Source organism: Esox lucius, chromosome 7 (assembly GCF_011004845.1).
Source record: "Esox lucius isolate fEsoLuc1 chromosome 7, fEsoLuc1.pri, whole genome shotgun sequence".
NCBI classification, from domain to species: Eukaryota; Metazoa; Chordata; class Actinopteri; order Esociformes; family Esocidae; genus Esox; species Esox lucius.
In genome coordinates this window covers 17,236,089-17,257,392 of record NC_047575.1, presented here as the reverse complement: position 1 = coordinate 17,257,392, position 21,304 = coordinate 17,236,089, and the positions used below count along the sequence as shown (strand labels likewise).

Below are 21,304 nucleotides of genomic sequence, written 5' to 3'. Positions count from 1 at the left end.
GCGTTCATAATACTTTAAAGAGTAACATAAATTTCCTTCCATCTAAAAGTCTCACAATAGATAAATTAAGAGGGACAACCATTTCTAGCCCAGCGAAACAGACAGAGCCGCTCGGCCCCTCCCAAAACAACCTGCTGCACATCTGAACTGTATTTTCACTGGGACTGGTGGCTATACGTGATAGCCAGTATGACATCACTTATTGAGAATAATAGTCCTTTGACAAGCTTGGCCATTGCAAGGTGGGGACCATGTGTCATAATTACACTGTTAGTCCCCCTTTCAATGCCTTCTTAAAATGATTTAGTTAAAATGATTAAGATATTGAGAGTTTAATATGACTGCCAAAAGTAACAATACATTCTTACAACAGATAAGGAAATGAAAAATAATAATGAAAACAGGAATAAAACAGTTCATTTTATTTTTATTTTTTTTTCCAGACAGACACATCGATTTCTGGACCACAGTAGAGGATGGAAACCTTTCACAAACATTTTTTTCATCATTATTATTATTTGAAAATACAAATATAAAATTATACTCTCCACATCTGAGATGTGAGAGACCCCCATCCATTTTAGTTTTATTTTACAACAGGGCTTGAGCAAGCCATACAAGAAGACCTGAAAGATGCTTTCAGACGTCAGTCAGTTCTGTCAGTCTCTCGCCGTAAAAAGTCTGTTAACGTTAAAAAATGGGCAAGTGTTAGGAATGGGCAAGGCAAATCAGGAGCAGACAGCAGATCAGTGAGGAGAGCTCAGCGTGGCTGCTCCTCTACTCTGGAAAACAGTGGATGTTATGTGGAAGGACAATAGCCTCATTACGGAGTTGTGTAGTCGTCACTCCCCACATTTCCTCACACGTTACAGACTGGTATAACAGCCACTCAATGTGATCCACACACGTTAAGACTATCCAAAAGAAACCAGAGGATGACTCAGTCATTGGGTAACAGTAATCTGTAATGTATTACCTATGCAAGACTTCCGAACAAGGTTCTGTTACAATTTGAAGACAATGCAATGCCAAAAGAGCACACAAGCTCACCATAACGTTGACTGTTTTAACAGCGAGGGATGAAAACAGTGTTTGCTAATAAGTTAAACAGACCCGTGGGAGATAGGGTTTTGCTGTGTCTAGGATACAGAGGGATCACTATTCTCATCTAGTCAAACATGTTCACATGAGGAATATATAAAGATCTGACATGTGTACAAACAGTACAACGTAACGAATGAATACACAGATTACTGAACACAGGTGATTCATGGATGGTGGGATGAAATGATTGGCCATTGCCTAGCACTTGCCTCAAAATTCAAGTTTAAATGGATACGGTATTACACTCCAAATAACAACACCTTCCAGGTCGTTTTTTTTTTCCTTTTAGATTTTTTTTTCTTAAACCAACACTTTTTTTTCAATGGATTTTCTATTCTAGTAAGATGTGTAACATTCATCAGCTGTAAACTGCTGTCAATGAAATATAAAATGACAGCAACAGAGCCATGCTACCTTAAAGTCCAAGCTACGGGATAAAAAAAAATTGAACATAGACCAAAGGGGTGTTAACTATTTTATGGGGTAACCAGCCTTTACTTGAATCGAAGCAGGAGCTGAGTATCAACTTATTATTTAGCATACCAATTGACAGGTTTGTGGTTTGGACTGAACTAAACTATATATTATTAACTTCTACATTAGTCTAATTTAATATATTTATTAAGTGAGTAAACAAAAATCTAAGCTTACATGTACATCCCCAAATGCCAATGCTCTCCTTTAAACTTGTCCTTTCCCTTGTTATACACATTATAGTTCCACTAAGTAATTGAACTACAGTATTAAGAAATTCAACAACAGGTGAACTAAATGAAGATAATTTTCTGTTGTACCTCAAGTTTATGTTGTGTTGACAATTACATAACCTTTTTATTGACCTAAACTTAGTGCCATCATAAGATAGCTAGGTGGGAGACACAATGATTAAGAATATATATATATATATATATATATATATATATATATATATATATATATTTAAATAAAACACCCAATATATTATTTGGTATAATCTTTGCTCTAAGTATGTAATGGCATGAAATTACCCCTCTAGAAGCAAGATTTGCTTTAAAGATTTGCTTGCAAGTGTTGTGGAGTACTGAACATCTCTTTCTAGATATGTGAGAGCAATATTTTAAGACATCACATACCAGTCTGACTTTGATCAGAATAAAGCGCTGGTTTCCAGGGACTAAAAAAAGTATTCACAAAAATGTAAAAGTGAAATGAAAGTTAAAGATATCTAAAAAAACAGAGTGGTATCCAAAAATAGCCGAGCCGTAGGCACCTGGGATATAAGTGTACACAATTAAAGGGTATTACAGTTAATTATTGTTATTTCTATATTTAATATTGTTATTCTTATTGGTATCATCATCATCAATATGATAGAACTTTCTAAAAAAAATAAGTAACTTTTTTCATTCACAAAAAATCATTTTCAGAATCATAACTTGAGTCCCTCATAGAAAGTAATTAAAAATATAGGTTTTGCATATATAGCATTAGCATTTAAGGTAGTATGGCACACCCCTTTTAAAACATTCAAGGGTGGGGATCCAAATAATGCCTTGTTTAAAATTCCATCTTACAGCAAATGGTTTCTCTATAGTTGTTCTGTGAGAGCTTTGGTTAGTTGGAACCATGTGAGGTCGGTAAAACACAACAAAGAAAAAAAGGACATATGACATGGAACTGCTATTAAAATAAATGTCTGAAAATGTATGTCAAACTTCTGATAAGAGAAAGTGAGATCCTTACTGGTCCTAAATCCACTAATAACTACAAGTATTATCACATAACATCTACAACTAATTACAAGGAGTTAGAGGGAGAAAAAGGGGGTGGGGCAGAGGAAAAAGCCAGAGAAAAGGAGAACGACAAAGAAGATCCTAGACCACTAGACTGGTATCAAAGACAGCAAGCACTCTGGTACAAGTTAATCGTGATTTCTTTACGCACTATTGAAATACATGGATGAACAACAAAAGATTGTATGTGGTGACGGAATGGAAAGAGAAATCGATGGATGCACAGTACATTTTAATAATATAATATTACATTATCAATAGTAACCACAAAAATATAAATAAAACCTTCTGATTCAAAATTGAAATCAGTGAAGAAGCATCTTTTTCTTTTTTTAGTTTTGTATTTCTTTTTTCTTTTACATTTGAACATTACAACAGTTCTCCTCTGTTTTCTCATTTAAATTATTACTTGATCATATCTCCACATCTTTCAAAAGCTTCCAGCATTTTTCTTCACCTGGTTGTTCTGAAAAAAAAGAATACTAATGAAAAGAAATAAAAATCAGGTGAAATGAAATATCATATACATTTGCAGCAGGAAAAGTACATCAGAATATACACCACTCATTCCATCCCCATGTTTACAAATTTTACTGCACTTTAATGCATGTCATTAAAGTCTATATATTTCAGCAAAACCTGTCCCTACACATACTGTGTAAGAAATTAGCGCACCAGCTATGGTTAGCAGGATGAGTCATTTATTCAAAGTCTTCCGTTGGCTGGTTCTAGAATATCATCAGTATTTTAGAATATAAGTTGGCTTATACCATACAATGAAATCCAAAAACATGACCACAACACATTGGTAGTTATTAATCTGTTCATTTCTCTGTGTCTACCTATTCTGGAGAGGGACAACACCCAATAACCCTTCATACGTCACCCCAAAGACAGGACCAGTTGAAATAGCCAACATACTGTATACATGTGCAAATAGGAAATGGCCTGTTCTTTCTTTACTGCTCACAGTGCAATGATTTATTCTTTTTCCATTCAATGTTTGAATCTATTTGCCACTAAAATAAATTAAACCTGTCAACGATTCTAAGGTAACTCACAGGACTGAGGTATGGTATCAAAATGTTTGCCTTCCTAATTCATTCAAAAGAGAACTGAGGGAGAGAACAAGCATTACACACTGGCTCTACCACACAGAGTCCAGATACTGCGTCCCAAACTTAAGAGGAACAAGCAGGAGGAAACAAACAACAACAAACAACAAACAACAAGTTGAGTTTTTCTCTCAGGAGTATAAAAGTGTCAAGATGCGCAGAGCATTATAAAATGCTTAGGCTCGAGTTCTATTCTTCAACACTAAGTACAGTGTGCTTTGGATTAAATATCACTCTTTTTGAAATAATATTGATATCTTAAATAAGTTAGACAAAAGATACCAATTATATTTTATTTCTTTAAAACTGTGCGCTCAACTCACCATTTGTAAATATGCTGGTATGACACTTGTAAAGATATTTAGCTTGAGTATTTACAGAGCAAGCCATCAGTGTTTCAATATGTTCTGTCCGACACTGGACACAGGGGTAGTCACTGTCTTTGAGCAGTAAAGGATAATAGTATTTGTTTAGAGCTTTTTTTTTCTTCTATTCACACGCTAGAACATTTCTTTGACACACCATCACAAAAATATGCTATTCTTTCATTGAGTTGGTTATATGCAGTGACTGGAATATTATTTACAGTTACATTTCTTTTTCTTAAATCTTGAATTCACAATGTATTTATATGAAATTGTTTTTTATAGTATACATGTTTATTCTAAACAACAAAAACAACACTTATAAAAAAGGACCATAAAAATATTGGAGTCCTCTTTGTATTGCCCAAAAATAGGTACTTATGGTTAACAATGAGACATCACAAGAATTCAAAACAGCTACTAAGATTTATTAGTTAGTTACCCTCTCGAATTGTTTGAAATGAAATGGATGTTGTCTTTTTCCAAGCCTGTCCACTTTGGATTTATTTTGTGTGCAAAAAGACACCTGAAGCACAGATTTTTTTGTTTGTTTTTTGTTTCAACGATTGGTACCAAAGGTTTAGACATGAGTTGTGAACATTGTTCACTATGAAGAGACAAGACAAATAAACCTACATGAATACACTAGAAGAGAAAATCAAAAAAATACACATAATTAGGACCAGAATAAAACGCCTCGCTATAACTAATCAGTAATAAAAGCAAAGAAAAAAGTGAACGAAATCAATATGAAACATCATAACAAACCAGGTTGTCAGGTTACAGGTTTGGATTATGGTACAGCAGTTCTTTTTTTCTGAGATGATTTTAACTTTTTTTTGTTCCTCATGTGGTTCCACCTCCTCATTTCTCCTGGGTGATGCTGTAGTGCTTGAAGTTGGATGACATCACCTGTACACAGAGCCAATTAGAAGCTTCGGCCTGTCTTCCCTGAACCACCAGATAGACTCTGCTGAGTAACACAGAAACAGTGGAACAATTAGGAGCATTTACATTTCAGTAGCATAACTCATGAAGACCTAGACTTCTCCAGGACTAAGCATACTAAGTAAATAATTTGAGCATATTACAACAATGTCTTGCTAATACACAAACAATAACAATTTCTTTGAGTCAATAACCCTCTTTATTTATGGTTCTAAAATGCAGCCTTTGTCCGGATCTAGTCCTTATTCTAACTGTGCCCACATCGGATCTTTGAAGCATAAACAGACAAGGTCAGGTCAAGATTAGGACAGAATCAGGACGAAGGAGGCATGTTAACAACAGATTCAAACAGGGTAAATGAGTCACATTGGTGTGGTAGCAGTGAATGGCAGGCAGGACGTTGTCATTACCAAGTAGTTTTATGCACAGTAGACTACAATGGCATTCTACCATAGTGGCTTCATCATAACAAACACAGCTTTGAGGAACTAATTCTCCCAGATTTTCAGTCCTCATAAATTGCATCTATGACTGTTGCTTTCTCTTGCTTCGTACACTTTGAACACCATCAGAGTTAATGAACGGTGCTAATACAGAGTATTCAATTATACTAATGAGTCCTAACCGGAACATTGGCTATTTTATTCGGATGACTCCCTGACCAACAATGTCAAGCACAGATAATTCATAGACTGTCATGTGCATGCTTTATTTGACACATTGACTTGGGTTACACATTGTATTTACTAGTCCTGGTTCTATGTATTAGACTGTCTTAATGAATACATTGGATGTCCTAGACAGTCTTAGTTTGAAAGGAGATAATCCCTAAAAATGTTTTTGGCCAGTAAGGAAAATTGAGAAATTGTCTTACAAGTTTCTATCATGGGATTAAAACTGCCCAGTAAACTGTAAGTAGAGAACAATCCAATCATCATCCATAAATGAGAACCAGAGAATGCAACAGTACACAGAGTCAATTTAACCCAGAACATTTTATTGTTACTCCATTGATGTACTGTACGTCTAGAAGATTAGTAAAGGAAATTACAGTATATTAAGGAGAACATGTTTTTTTGGAACTAGAATGATTTTGTTTTGTAAAATCATGGTATTTTAGTCATTTGCTATTAGCAAGCATGTGTACTTATTATGCAGTCGTGTGAAAAATTATTACACCAACCACATTGATTGATAAAGGCAACCCAATTTTATAAACAATTTAAACTATTAATGCACTTAAAATGAACAGAAATGCAATTTCCTTAAGCAGAAAACGTAAGCACACCTTTTCATTTACCATCACATAAAATGACTAAAATTTGAACCAGGCGCACCCAAAATAGGTGGACATTATTAGAAAATCTTTAGAGAAAAACATGGGAGGGTCCAGCCTTCCATAAAAACTCATTTGTTTGGTCTCAACCATATGGGTATGTGGTAACACATCCTGCCAAGATAAAAATACCTATCCAAGGTCCTCAAAGAAAGAATATTGATGCCCATGAGTCTTTAACAAAAAAGCCACTTCCAAGCAATGAAAGATGCGCATAGAAGTCTATAAGAACCAGAGGGTGACAGAGATCTACGGGCCTCTGCTGTCAAAGTGCATGAGTCAACTGTTAGTAAGAGGCTGTGCAAATTTGGCCTAGAAAGGATGTCAGGAAGGAAAAAGTCTCTGCTCTCAAGAAATGATATCAAGACATGACTGATGTACGCCAGACAATTGCTGGGTAAAGACAAAGAACAAAACTACTGAAAAATTGTGCTCTGGCACCATTGAAAGTTGGAGTTGTTTGGCTGCAATACCAGACGTCATGTTTGGCTAAATCAAAAACAGCCTTTTGAACAGAAGAACCTCATACAAACCGTAAAGCATGGAGGTGGTGGCATTATGGTTTGGGGTTGCTTTGCTGCCTTGGGGCCTGGTCAACTTGCCATCACTGAGTTAAGCATGAATTCCATATTGTAACAAAGAATAATTGAGAATGTGAGGCTCTCTTTTAAAAAGCAGCAGCTGAACCAAACATAGATCTTGTGACAGGACAATGACCCAAAACACACAGGCAAAGCTACAACAAAATGTCTCAAAAAGAAGAAATTAAGAGTATGGCCGAATACAACCCCAGCTCTCAATCTTATCAAAATGTTGTGGAAGGAGTAAATGCAAAAAAAACTCAAACATGATGTAATTGAAGCGTTACCATAAAGAAGAGTGGGCCACGATTCCTCACAGTTAATGTATGAGAATGATAGACAGACACCAGAAATGGCAACATTAAGTTATTGCAGCCAAAGGGAAAAATTCCAGCTAGTGAATCCTGGAGTGTACTATTTTTTTGCACAATCAAAATGCATTTCTGCGGATTTTAGATGAATAAATTAGATTAATAAAGTATAATTTTTCAGTGTCATTTCTTAAATTAGGTTACCTTTATCAGTCAATAGTGTTGAAGTGAAGATTACATATCAATGTGTACATATAAGATGACTACAGTCTGTGTATATAATGTTTCACATGGATATATGCAGCATATATGAATTTAGCTTGTGCTTCTGTATCTGTAGGTTTGTAGAATGGTAGGGTGAAATAGAAAGTTACTTTACACATTTTTACAGTAGAAAGGGGAGGTGGAATTGGAGATGACAATCTAATGTGGTAAATCTACCGAAACAGAGGGGTAAATTATTACTGAAGAATATAAATGGAATATAATACCTCCAATGAGATGGCAACCGACCACCTGTTCAATGGTATCCATTTGTAAAAGCTGTCGCAATCAACGGGCCCTAAAAGTGTACAGTTAGTATCTTTGTCAGTATGCATTTCAAGGAAAAAGTGAGTACATTCTGTCAATTTTGTTCTGCTAGCATGAATGTGTATGTTCTGTTTTAGTTCTTTTAGATTCCTATAACAATAGATAATCATCATAACACGTCTCTTAGGGTGAAGAAACTGTACCTTGTAGCATTTTACAGATTCCAGTGTGCCATTTCTTCCCAATCGAAGTGAGTGCGTATACCTTTTTATAGTGATTTTCTTGAACTCACAACTACTGAAGGTCAATTACACATGGTAAAGGAACATTCATATCTTCCCTACATCATTCTGTTAATTCCAATGATCAGAAGGAAGTGAGCTGGAATTGAGTAAAAGGCTACAGGGATGGTTAAATAATACAATATTTAGAATTTAGAATTAGGACAATTGAGATAAAACAGACGGAAAAACTTGAGAAGAAAATAAATAGAGGCGAAGATGCAAATTCTAGCACAATATGTATAAAGACAAAATCTAAACCACAAATTGTCTCTCAACTCAGTGAAGGCCATAGAGGCTACCCCTGACATATACTGCACAGGAGTTTTAAGACCTATGGACATACAATTTAACATTTCTACATACATACTCATGCATGCCAAAAGAAACAATATTATTTCACAATAAATTCATGCAAAAACAACTTAATACTCTCATCTAAAAACCAGCCAGTTCTGAACTCTCTCTGTACATGGTGCCATTGGACTGATATGCTGACACAGCATTCTTTGAGGGCAGAAACAAAAGAATTTCAATTAGTCCTTTAACTGAGCCATTATCTAGCTTCTCATTTGTATTTTGTGTCTGTGACAAACTAAGGACATATCAGTTTATAGAAATGCTTCAGTTTATATTTAAATGTTCAATAGCCATTTGTTTTCTTTGTCATATAGTTCAATTCAAATTCAAGAGTCCATTATGATTTATGCCGGAGCAACTGTTCAAGAATTTATATCATTGGCTGAGTAGGTGCTACACCAAACTGGGAGATCTTATGGCAAGTCAAGAGACTGAAGTCATCCATGAGGTTGTAACATGTCAAGTTCCACCATGTGATAATTTTGGCTGCATGTACAACAGAAAATAATTAAAAAGTGCATTTTAGTTCTGAGTCATTTCCCTTCTTAATGTTGTGGATAGAGATATAATCTGCCTGTGCAGTGGAGGTGACAAGACTGGCACGGCGCTCCACTGGCTCACTGCATTCTATTCGATTCATTGAGTATTTTTTAAAGTGGATTAGATTGAACAGAATTTTGTACAACTGAAGTAGAAATTAAAAACACACGTGTACAGCCCTTCTGGGATATCTACAACCAAAACTGGATTTTCTTTGTGAAGAGGTATAGCTGCATCACATAATATGCACCACACAATCTCTCTTCACATGTGGACTCAAATTTTGGATTACAAATAAGTGTCCTCTGCCTAGTGTCAAGACAGGGACCATATCTACAGAACAATAGATTGATCCTATGTGTATTTGTATCGGTGTAAATTAATTCAGAAAACTGTCCATATGTATCTGGGTCAAATAGACTATGGATGCACACGGCAGAGGTTAAAACAATAGAACAGAAAACAATGGGAGCAAGCAGGCTATTTTAAATGGAATGGAAATAGCTTGCCTGTTTTCACTGCTGTTATGGGGGAAAAGCCATTACAAGAGTGTTCTTATAGACTTGTCTGCAATTATTCTTGTTCAATGGGCCTATGCTCCTTGTATACTTTCATGATCACTGGCAGCTCATTCCCAGAGAATCCATCTGATTTTATTGCAATGTTGTTCTTTTGTTGGGATATCATGTGTCAGTTTCACTTGCTTGATAAAAAATGACATCAACCAAGGGCAATTTGTTTTCTCCCTCATTATATATTTTTTTTCCCTGAATTGTTTTCTGCAATGTCTAATTTATATGAATGTCTAATATAGTTGACAGGGCAACACTCTGATCCTCACAGTCTGATTGGTTCAGTCAAATCTCCTTGGATCTTTTCAGAGGTATTTTTATACACAACAAGTGATCCACCTCTGAAATGTAGCGAGTGGTGAAAACAGTCACAGACAGAGGGAGTTGAGCAGTGGAACTACAGTGGCTGTCAAAAGCCTACACAGGCACATTGAAAATGCAGCTCTGTTTATGTAATTAACACAAATCATGACAGAATTTTTATAGCTTTTATGTATCTTGTAACCAACAACATTTAAGTGGAAAAACAAATTGATAATTGTGTAGAGAAGAATAATTAAATTCAAATCTGTCAACGGCTTGGTTGCACAAGCATGCAACCCCCCCAATACTTGGTGATTTTTTTTTTAGCTTAGATTAGTGCAGAAAGTCAGTTTGAATAGTTCCTCTATAAACCCAGCACAACCTGTATTTTGCTATTTTCACCCACTCTCCTTTGCAGAACAGGCCAAGCTCAGTCAAAGTGTGAGGGGATCTCTCTTGCAAAGCCTTTTTTAGGTCCAGGCTCTGACTGGACATTGAACCTCAGCTTTCGGGCAGAGGGCAGCAGGGTTCTCGGGCAAGATATTTTGAGCTACTCATTGTCCCTTGTACTCTGACCAGAACCTGTCCCACAGAAGAGAAGCACCTCCACAACGTGATGCTCCTGCCACTGTGCTAGACAGTAGACACTGTCTTCTTTGAGACACGTTGAATTTGCGCCAAACACATCTTCTGGAATTGAAGCTGAAATGTTCTACCTTGGTCTCATAAGATCATAACATATTTTCCCACATGTTTTTGGGAGATTGAATGTGTGTTTTTGCAAAATCCATACAGACTCAGATGTTCTTTACTCAGACTTGTGAAGAATACACACAATGCGGGAAGTGTCCATGTCCCTGTCAGAAATTCATGCAGGTCCTTTAAGGTTGCGCTTGGCCTTTTGGTTGCCTTTCTGATGCGCTCCCTTCTTGCCCTGTCATACATTTTGGATGATCTCAGAAATGTCCTGGGGGTGCCATCTTGCCATCTCCTCTACCTTTCAACAATATGATCCTGTAGCTCTTTTGTTAGGTCTTTGTAGACCATGGGTATCTCTGCAGTACGCAACCAAAAAACCATCTAGGAAATCCTAAAGGAACTACTGATTTGATTACGGGCTAACCAGAAAAGCATCAATTGATGTCAGGTGACAGCAAATTACTTTTGTACATTATTTGGAATGTGATTTGTTAAATCAGAATACCGTTACAACCCTACTTATACATTATATCGCGCACTTATTCAACTAAAGTACTGACAGTTTTTTTCAGCGATATTATCTATTTGTTTTCCACTCAATTATTGTTGGTTAGAATGTCAAAACGTGTATCCTCTGTATCTTTTCTGCTGCGTGTTGCCTCCTGCTGTGTTTTTGTACCACTAATACACATGCATAAGGGCAGCCGTCTAACAGGACAGAGAGACAGACACGCAGACAGGACGGCCTGAGAACAACGAGACGGTGCAGTGTACTCACTGCGATGCTGTGGCCAAAGCCGGAGCCAGGCTGGGGACTAGCAGCACTGATGTAGTTGCCCACATTGGACTCCTGTCCGCCAGGGCCGTACAGGTCAGCCACAGGCCCAGGGCTGTTGGCACCATGGAAACCTCCGGGCCGGGGCGGGTTTCCCCCTGCACACAGCCAAGTAGGGGTGGAACAGTTGAGTGACACCACAGTGCTCCACACAGCACATGACTTACACAGTGCTGGTTCATTCTGGTTCATTTATCCACCACATGCAGAATATATTTCAGTCTAAGAATACATTCCTGGATTCATACATTTGGCAAGAAGTATATTAATCAATGCTATAATTAAACAGAACACGCATTAGTGAGTAATTGGAAATGCCATTTGAGGCCTGTTTACATGTAAATCCGATTAATTTGGTTGGGTATTGACAAAAGAAATATTGCAGGCCTGAGGCAGCAAGAGAGAGCCATTTAAAAGATGAATCCAGTGTGATGTTCTTGAAAGATCTCCATGCAAGGTCTATGGACAGTAATACAGCTCCCAACACATCCATGCATAACAAAAACCGTAAGCAGGCCACCAGAGATATTCGGATCATGCTGACAACTAGCAAGGTCGCAGCATAAAAGGTGTGGTTTTGTATGTTGTTCAAATGGTGGTGCTGTTACATTTAATTAAGTTCCTATTCATTATTATCATTGTGAAGAGGTGCAGGCTTTGTGTTCTCTACATAAGCAGGTGTGACACCAGATTGTTTTTATAATGTTTTTATCGTGTTTCTGTTTTGTTTTTAGATAATAATCCACAATATCTATCTATTTCATTGACATTTTGCCCTGTCCATATACTGATTTCAGGACTTCAGTGACCTGATTTACGTTCATTTAAAATCCTACACCAGCAAGAAAGCAAATAGCAGAAGTGTGGTACAGACAGTGGAGGAATAAACCTTGGAAAATAGAAAAACATAAAAGCTTGCCCCAAGGTCATCCACAAGAACAAAATGTGGTGATGTAAAAAAAATGCTCTCTGGAACCTCTGACCTATGCCCTGTGGCTAGTAGTGAGTCAGACTAATAAAAATACCTTTTAAAACCCACTTGACCAGCGATGGCCAATAACAGAGCCGGTCTAAAAGGAAGCTAGGGGGACAGGGAGAGAAGGCCTAGTGATAACTTAAAACCACTTCAACCCCCTCTGCCATCAAATTCAAGTAACCCTTCATCTTACCAACCGTGTAAAGAAATGCAGAAACGTAATTAAAAAGAATATAAACTGTACAGAGCACTTGACTGTGGCACAACTTATTCACAAGCAGCTGTGGTGCTTATATACAAATGGAAAGTTGCTATTTTACATTGGGCTGTGTTTGGAGGTGCTGTTCCAAATATACTAGATCCATGACGCTAGATCAAAGCTCATGAGGCTAGCATTTACATCTGTTTTACAGGGATCCCACGCAGGGCACTTCAAAAACAAGATTTTGATTCTACTGTACATGGAAAACACACATGCCCTTTTCACATACAAAAGTCCTTCAGAAGTTGCAACACATCACTTTCCAAACTTTGTTCCACTAACATCTACAATCCTTTATCTATAGCACGTTATCTATAACAAATCTGTGAGGATGCGAAAAAACCTCCCTACCGTGTGTTCCTTCCTAATTGTAAAGAGAGACCCTGTCCTAGAGATCTAATGAGGGTGACACTGGTACTCAACTGCAGACCCTTCCCCAGGTCGGCCCCAATGCTCGCTCTTATCTGCACAGCGCAGCCCCTAATAGGTTCGCTTATTAAGCAATTACTGCTATTTTCTGTTTAAACGGTAATCCTCCTTTTTTTTTAATAATTGGTGGATTCTATTGAATGGCGCACAGCACTGCCCCTCCATGTGAAACAGGATTTATGCTTTTCTTAAACCCCGGGGCTACATGGCCTCAGCCATTAGGTTTAACAGCAAAACATGAGTTACACTTATTGAGTCTGACTGGTGGCTTAGCGGCACCCATACTAATTTAACGGGCCTTCCTCTGATTACGCAGCATCTTTTAAGACACAGGTGACTCATCCGCACCACACCGACTCAACTCACTGGGCTCTTATTCATTCCACTTTGTACCTTGTTTCTGCTGTGACAAAGTGTTTGTTTGGATGGGGTGCAAGGTGCAGACACAAATAAGCCTTCCCCGCATTTTTAACTTCCGAAAAGGACGTTTCGACAAAAACACAAAACCGACGAGGCTTGAAGATATGGGTCTGTGTCTGTGTGAGACCTGGGAGGGTAGATAGTAACTAATGCTTTATTGGGTATTATGTATCTAAGCAATCTGAAAGCAGGAGATAAATGTGTTAATCTCCGCATTTTCCAATTTCTATGTTTTAAGACCTGAACACAAACATTATAATTTTGTTTTCTTTTATGAATCTTATTTAAAAAGCCCTTTTCTCTCCCTTTAACATCACATTGAATTGTATCTACAGCTCTATCTCATCACAACTCAAAATGAATTCAGGAGAGCTGAAGATTGCGGCAAGCCATTAAGCTTTTCTCTCATACTACACTTTCAACCAGAACTGATGTAGTAATGTACACTGTAGTTTGGTAGTTGTGATCAAGACTGCGAGTTGCAGAAAATGCCATCATATTTACGCCCCAAACAGGACAACAACTAGGAGACGATAGAGGCTGCAGGCTTCTCTTTAAGACACACAGGGTGGAGGTGGTCCACAATTAACATTGACCAGGAAAGCCTTTTTATTCAGACTGTCGGTTCCATTTTCCTCATTTCCTCGTGGCTGGTCATCTGTCTCAGTGGGGAACCATAACTCTGCTTCCTCACCTGTACCCACAGGGCATCATTAGAAAGCAGGAGGAGCTGTTCCAAATGGCCCTTTACTACCTGGAGAGCCATGAAATACTTCTTACAGCCAAGTCCACACAAAAAAGGAAAATAATAAACACAATATACAATCCCCATATCAAAAGCAGTGCTTTTCAGCACTTAAGCGTTTGGATGTAGACATTTGCACAATGCTGTGTGCTGTGGGTGGCCTAGCAAACCCAACTGGTCTCCTCCCGCTGCTCCACAGCGGTGCTTGTGTGTGTGTGTGTGTGTGTCCATACATCGCCACTCTGTTGGTTAAATTAAGAAAGTGGTTGTGGGCCTGCAGTCCTGCCATAGGATGCAGACCAACAGACAGTGGAGTGGACAGACCTGCAGGGATCCATTCATCCCAATGAGTCAGACAGGCAAATCACCCAGACTGGGCCGGCCTCCAAACCAGGAGATCTGTGTAATCTTCGCTGTAAAGCATGGGGCCTAAAGATGTCTTTTTCTGTCCAAAGCCAAAGCCAATGAGGCAAGACTAGTGAGGAGCGCAGGGACGGACTGGGGGGGGGGGGCAGCAACACCTGCCACAGCCTGCTGCCGGTCAACCCTCCTCCACCGACACAACGGAGCAGAAGCCTACAGAGCTGGGAGACAGCACCATCCATCACTCTGGACGGGTCGTCATCACCCACAAGACATCATTACTCTCCCCTCCGCCAATTCACCCCAACACAAGGCCTGGTCAGGAACCGAAACTCACCCGTACTTTCTGGATTGTCTTTACAATGGTCAGTTTAATGAAGGATTTCTGCTGTGCACACACATTATGTGGATCATTACGTGGGATCAGTGAGGAACTGAGTGTGGCAAGTACAACGACTCTGCCATATGACTGCTCCAGGTACTAATTACGCTGGAACAGAACAACACCACCCAGTCACATCTAGAATTCTCGGGCATGACAGCCCTTAAGCCGGGGTCAACGGCAAATACACCTCACTGGCATCTCACCTTCCTAACAGCTTTTGTTCTCTGTCCTACATTCACTGTTTACTGTGTCTGATGCCAGTTTGACCAGGGACAAATGACCAGACAAAGCACGCCAACCCTGCAAGTATGTTTAGAACAGGGTAAACCATATAAATTAATTGTTGTAGATACGTGTCATCTGGACAGAAAATAGCATAGACAAACATTGAGGTTTACATTGAGGTTTACATTGAGTTATTGGATGCAAAACATGCCTGTAATAAAGGGGATCATGCTTTCACCAGAGGCCCTTTCATTTACAATACTCTCACTGACTCAGTCAGTCTCTCACTTCTATTTAAATGTTAAAATCAGAAAGGTTCCATTTTTCATGTGGTAGGACTGATGAATGGGGATATTGTCAGTCTGTGTGAGCCAGAAGACTTGGTAGTCCAGTCCCTTGCCTGCCATGCTCTGTTACATGCGTATGGAGGAAAACATATGGGACATTCTTGAATTACGGTGGCATTTGGTCTCTGTGTTTTAATAATTTATTATTTCTAGATGCTGTATTATTTAATTTAATGTACTTGCGAACAGCTTTCCTCTACTTTTCAAGCAACTTTCCTCATTCCTCAAACAATATGATAGGCTAATGATTACATTTTTTAGGCTAATGATTACATTTTTTATTAAACCATAATGATAATACGAAAAGGGTTAGTAAGATTTAGAAAATTGAAGGCCACACATTGAAATCTAAAGAAATGTACTAAAAAGTCACATGATTAATAATTTACTGGGTTTAGACACACCAAATTATCAATAGAATCCTCATAAGACATACTGAAGGGTCTGATTAGCTAATACGTTTCTAATGGTCTCTTCCCCACTAGCAGCTTGCCACTGGAGAGAATGCTCAAGGTCTTGTCATTTCTTTGTAATAAGTGATTTTCAAGGAGGTAACAACAATAACAGAACACTACAGGACACATATAATTCAGTTTTATTCTTTTATTATATAAATAGCCTTATTGGTTTTTATTGATTTGTGCAAACTATATTGTACATTACAAGCCTATATATAATATATATCAAGTCCAAAAAACATGTCTCTATCCTTCTTCACATTGCCCGTGGGACAAACCAATTTGCAATCATCCCCTAGTAGTCTACACTACGGTTTAGCAAGGATTTCCTCATTAAATAATAGTGAAATAAAAGGAAACACCTATTTTTTGCCATGATTTTACATGGAGCCACTGTCAAAGGAAAGCATTTACCACTGTAATTCAAGAATCACCCAGATGTGTTCAACTGTAGGCTTCGGGCAACTTCACAAATAAACATCAAAAAGGTACATCGAAAACCCCAAACTAGGGGGAAAAAAACATGCAATGCATTGCTGGCCAAAATCCTATCTGTGGTTTCTTTTTATTTAATTTTTTTAAAGCACCATCAGTATGGAGGAAACGTCATGAGTCAAATGGAAAAGTCCAGAAGGTGGAAGAGAGATGCGCACATACAAACCTGGGCTCTTAAACTGATCCGGGCTGTGCAGGTGCTGGAGGGGGGAGTTGCAGGCGGAGGTGGCATGATGCTCACTGTGCAGCATCTGAGCCGCCTGGGGCCCCAGGGTGCCATAGTCAGCAAAGGAGCAGGGCGCCCCCCTCTGGTCACTGGGTGCAGAGTAAAACCCATAATCGGGAAAGCCTGAGAGATACAGTATAGATAGGGAGGGGAAGGGACTCCATCATTGTGGAAAACGTTTGATGTCATTGTTTAACAGTAGTCAATGTTGTCCACACTCTTTAGCATGGCATGATGGGTGGTGTGTGACACGATCCTCTCCCTGCTTTCCCTCCCCAGCAGGTCCTGCTTCAGCCTGTCTGTCTGAGGAGTACCAGTCTATCTGTCTGTCTGTCTGTCTGTCTGTCTGTCTGTCTGAGGAGTACCAGTCTATCTGTCTGTCTGTCTGTCTGTCTGTCTGAGGAGTACCAGTCTGTCTGTCTGTCTGAGGAGTACCAGTCTGTCTTTCTGTCTGTCTGAGGAGTACCAGTCTGTCTGTCTGTCTGAGGAGTACCAGTCTGCCTGAGGAGTACCAGTTTGTCTGTCTGTCTGAGGGGTACCAGTCTGTCTGAGGAGTACCAGTTTGTCTGTCTGTCTGTGGGGTACCAGTCTGTCTGAGGAGTACCAGCCTGTCTGAGGAGTACCAGCCTGTCTGTCTGTCTGAGGAGTACCAGCCTGCCTGTCTGTCTGTCTGAGGAGTATCAGTCTGTTTGTCTGAAAAGTGCATGTCTGTCTGTCTGTCTGTCTGATGAGTACCAGCCTGCCTGTCTATCAGTCTAAGGAGTATCAGCCTGCCTATCTGTCTGTCTGATGAGTACCAGCCTGCCTGTCTATCAGTCTAAGGAGTACCAGCCTGCCTGCCTGTCTGTGTGAGGAGTACCAGCCTGCCTGTCTTGCCTATCTGTCTGAAACATACCAGTCTGTCTGAGGAGTATCAGTCTGTCTCTCTGTCTGACGATGACCAGCCTGCCTGTCTGTGTGAGGAGTAACAGTCTTTCTGTCTGAGGAGTAACAGTCTTTCTGTCTGAGGAGTACCAGTCTTTCTGTCTGAGGAGTACAAGTCTTTCTGTCTGAGGAGTACTAGGCTGTTAGCACCATCAGAACACAGCAACCCAATGGTTGAGATTCAATGAGATTCAATGGTCTCTCTACCATAATAGGACACTTGACTGGCTTTCAACAATCCTAAAACAAACAGTGAAGTAGCTTTCTGAGGGAACAGACTGGCTGTCTCTGAATCCTAGACATGAATCAGTCTAACCTGATACCCTCATACAGTCCTGCCATTGAGACAGAGGAATGAAATTGGAGAATCATTACAAACCAAGTCAATACAGCTTTCATTTGATGACTACAATGCTTACTGGACATACCTGAAGGAAACTCCCATCACTCAATGGGAGAAAAATTTACAATGCGCACAAATCAATAATTAATTTCAAGCCTCTGATTTTGAACCACTAAAACTACATATTACAGTCTTTGCATGTGACCTTTTCTACTGGTTAACAAAGGGACACATTCAGGTCTGTTGACCACAAACACAAGCCAGGACGCCAAAACACAGCACACTTAAGCTCCAACTACACCAACATGCCCATCCTGCAACACAGATGGAGGATTATCAACACTTCAGAAATCGTCATTCAGCAATAGGACGTGCTGACATTTACTGCTTGTCCTCTTAATCTGAGACAGGCTTCAGATATAAAGACAGCCATTAAAGGCAAATGTTGCATCTTGCACTTCTTCAATACGGGAGACTTAATCCAGTCAAGGAAAGACTGAAATTGGCAGCAGAGGCTCTTTCCACGGCGGGTCTCCCCACTGTGTTGTTTGCTTTTTATTTGTGTCTCCAACTGAAGAGGCGATCAACGCTGAGCCACACCTACACCCCCGTAATGAGCTTGTCAGCAGCTGCCAAATGGAATCGAAAAACACCAGGCCTGTTCCTCAGCGGGCGCTTCAGGGCCCCCGGTTTAACCGAAGGATATGCCGGCTGCATGCCCACTCCTCAAATTATAGGCTCCTAAAATGGCAGGCTTCCCATATAGCTTTCCGCTTCCAGTCAAGTAAACCATGACACATGGAAGAACGCTCCATAACACAATAATCCCTTTTACATCTCTCTTAAGCAAGTGCCACAGAAAATCGATTGGTCTTACCACTGAAGAAAACAATATTACTTACAATTCAGATAAGAGCGACATTAACGGGAAGATAAAGAATTTAATGTGCCAATGGATCGGTGCAGGAATGCATAAACAATGTCAGAATGATAAAAACATACTCTCAGCTAAAACGTCGGAGCCTTTGAAAAGTCTAAAAATCAACCGCAGATTACCTGCTGCGACTGGGATAATCAGACAGAGCTGTCAGTGTGATACAAAGAGGACCTGAGGGGACAACAGACAGGCGCCGAGTCCCCGGGGATCTCTGGGAAACCTGGGTGTCTCGGTCCCCAGTCCGTCTGTGTGTGTTGGTGCTGGCTGGCGGCTATCCTATCTGTGCCTCTGTCGTACACGTGTGGCCAATCAGGGTTCTGCATGTGTTCCGGCATCACTAACCCCCAGCCGGTACGTTCCTGCACCCCAAGTCATCCCTGCCAAGCCCAGACTCTGTACTACCAGGCGGGGGGCAGCCACACACAATGACCTTATGACAGAGTAGCCCTCCCACTGCGGCGCAGGGATGAGGACTCTGCCACGGGGACGGGCCAGGTTATTTCACGGGCAAGGACCTTTCGGAAGGGGTCACTGCTTTTCTCTGAAGATCACTTCCAGGAGCGTGAAAAGGGGATAAGGGAGCAAATTTCCGGAGAATTCCACCTCCTTATCCCTCGCCGACTCCTTTGCTATGCAATGTTGCCTTCAGGCGACATTCACGGAAATATGCATTCAGGCCAGCTTTAATCGTAAGCAGACCAAGACCAGGAAAAACTAGGGGACACTTGTGCTTAATCCGTTTGTGACATCCACTCTAATACAGCAGCGGCCGTCCTTGAGTTTCCATGCTCATCTCTAATTAGACAAGCTTCCTCTGCTTCCTCTCCTCTTCCTAATTAGATCTTTAACAACAAACAAGCCGCAACCTTTACAAAGGCCTTGCCACAATCTCCCCTATTAGTTAAACAGCTGAGAGGCGCTGGGCTGAGGGAGGGAGACAGGGGAGATGAGGAGGGGAGGGAGGCCCTGCTTTGTCCCCTGCCCTGCCATGCCATCCATGCCACATCCGCATGGTACCGGCTGCCAGGGCCCCAATAATGGCAGCTTCCTGTTGCAATCTGCATAATTCCACCAATTCCAGGCTAGCGGGAACGACAGGACACAAAGATGACATCAACACACACAACAAATACACATGGCAGCTTTGTTTGCACTGACACGGACAATTAGCCCTCAGCTGTTGGCATCTCACTGCCGGAAAGGTCTTATCTAATAAAGGCAGGCAAATGTAATTTTATTGTTCAGGTAGATTGCTCCTAATGATAGTGGGAAAGGACATGAATAAAACACTCCCTTCTATGGACCAAAGACAACAGAACAGTTCTGGTAGAGGCAAAGTAACTGGATCATCGTTCCCAACTAATTTGCTATTATAAAAGCATGCAAATTATTTGAGCTACTTTTACTTGGGAAGAAACGATAATGTCTGGAAATCAAAGGCATAGACATATTGTCTTTCCTGTGACATAGCTCATTATAAAGTACTCCACTGTATTTCAAAAATAAAAGCACATCTGGCCCAATCAATGGAACTATTTTATAGTAATAAATAATCATGTCATATTGGATGACAGTATGAATTCTCAAAATTGAACCTACTACATTTTAAATGACAAATGTATAAGTTCCTCCCTCTGGTGTAAGGGGAATATCAGAAACAATGTATTTATAACTCCAGATATGCAATCCTGAGCAAACTACAGCTAGCTTGCTACTAAGATGGAGATTTTCTCCCAATTACTTTGAGGGTGGCAACGCTACACAACGACCAGACCAAACTAAACAAGACAAAATAATCAACAACAAACTATTTGTGAAGTACTCCATTTCAAATATCATCTTTCCCCTTTATCCTTAATATAATTAGATTTTTCTTTGTTTGTATGTTGTACAAACGGCTTCTTCAAAATTATATATGTTTTCCTGTTTCATACAACTCAAAATTAGTAGTTAAAAGCTTAATTTGACAGTGTTTAGAAACTTTAAGTCTAGACACATCAGCATATTATGTAGGCTGCTTCTCTGTTACGAATCTGTAGATTACGGAGAGATTTTGTTTATCACTACCCATTACTCAGTAGAGCAGAACGTAAACATAACATTCAGATTGAGGTAA

At 39.7% G+C, this 21,304-nt stretch overlaps 1 protein-coding gene across 7 annotated transcripts in view; it reads right to left on the bottom strand.

Annotated features, from left to right (window-relative positions):
* Positions 1-4,763: 4,763 nt before the first annotated feature.
* The window catches only part of LOC105028669 (RNA-binding protein Musashi homolog 2), a 235,808-nt gene continuing 219,267 nt past the window's right edge, over positions 4,764-21,304 (bottom strand). For 2 of the 7 annotated variants that reach the window (XM_010901558.3, XM_010901561.3), the window contains exons 12-15: positions 16,925-17,107; positions 11,597-11,751; positions 8,024-8,094; positions 4,764-5,329 (exon numbers count right to left, since the gene is read on the bottom strand). In XM_010901558.3, the coding sequence (XP_010899860.1) occupies positions 8,053-8,094; positions 11,597-11,751; positions 16,925-17,107 (380 nt within the window). In that variant the 3' untranslated portion in view covers positions 4,764-5,329; positions 8,024-8,052. The remainder of the gene's footprint in view (positions 5,330-8,023; positions 8,095-11,596; positions 11,752-16,924; positions 17,108-21,304) is intronic. The other 5 variants (XM_020048298.2, XM_010901560.3, XM_010901559.3 and 2 more) reach the window with 4 other exon arrangements.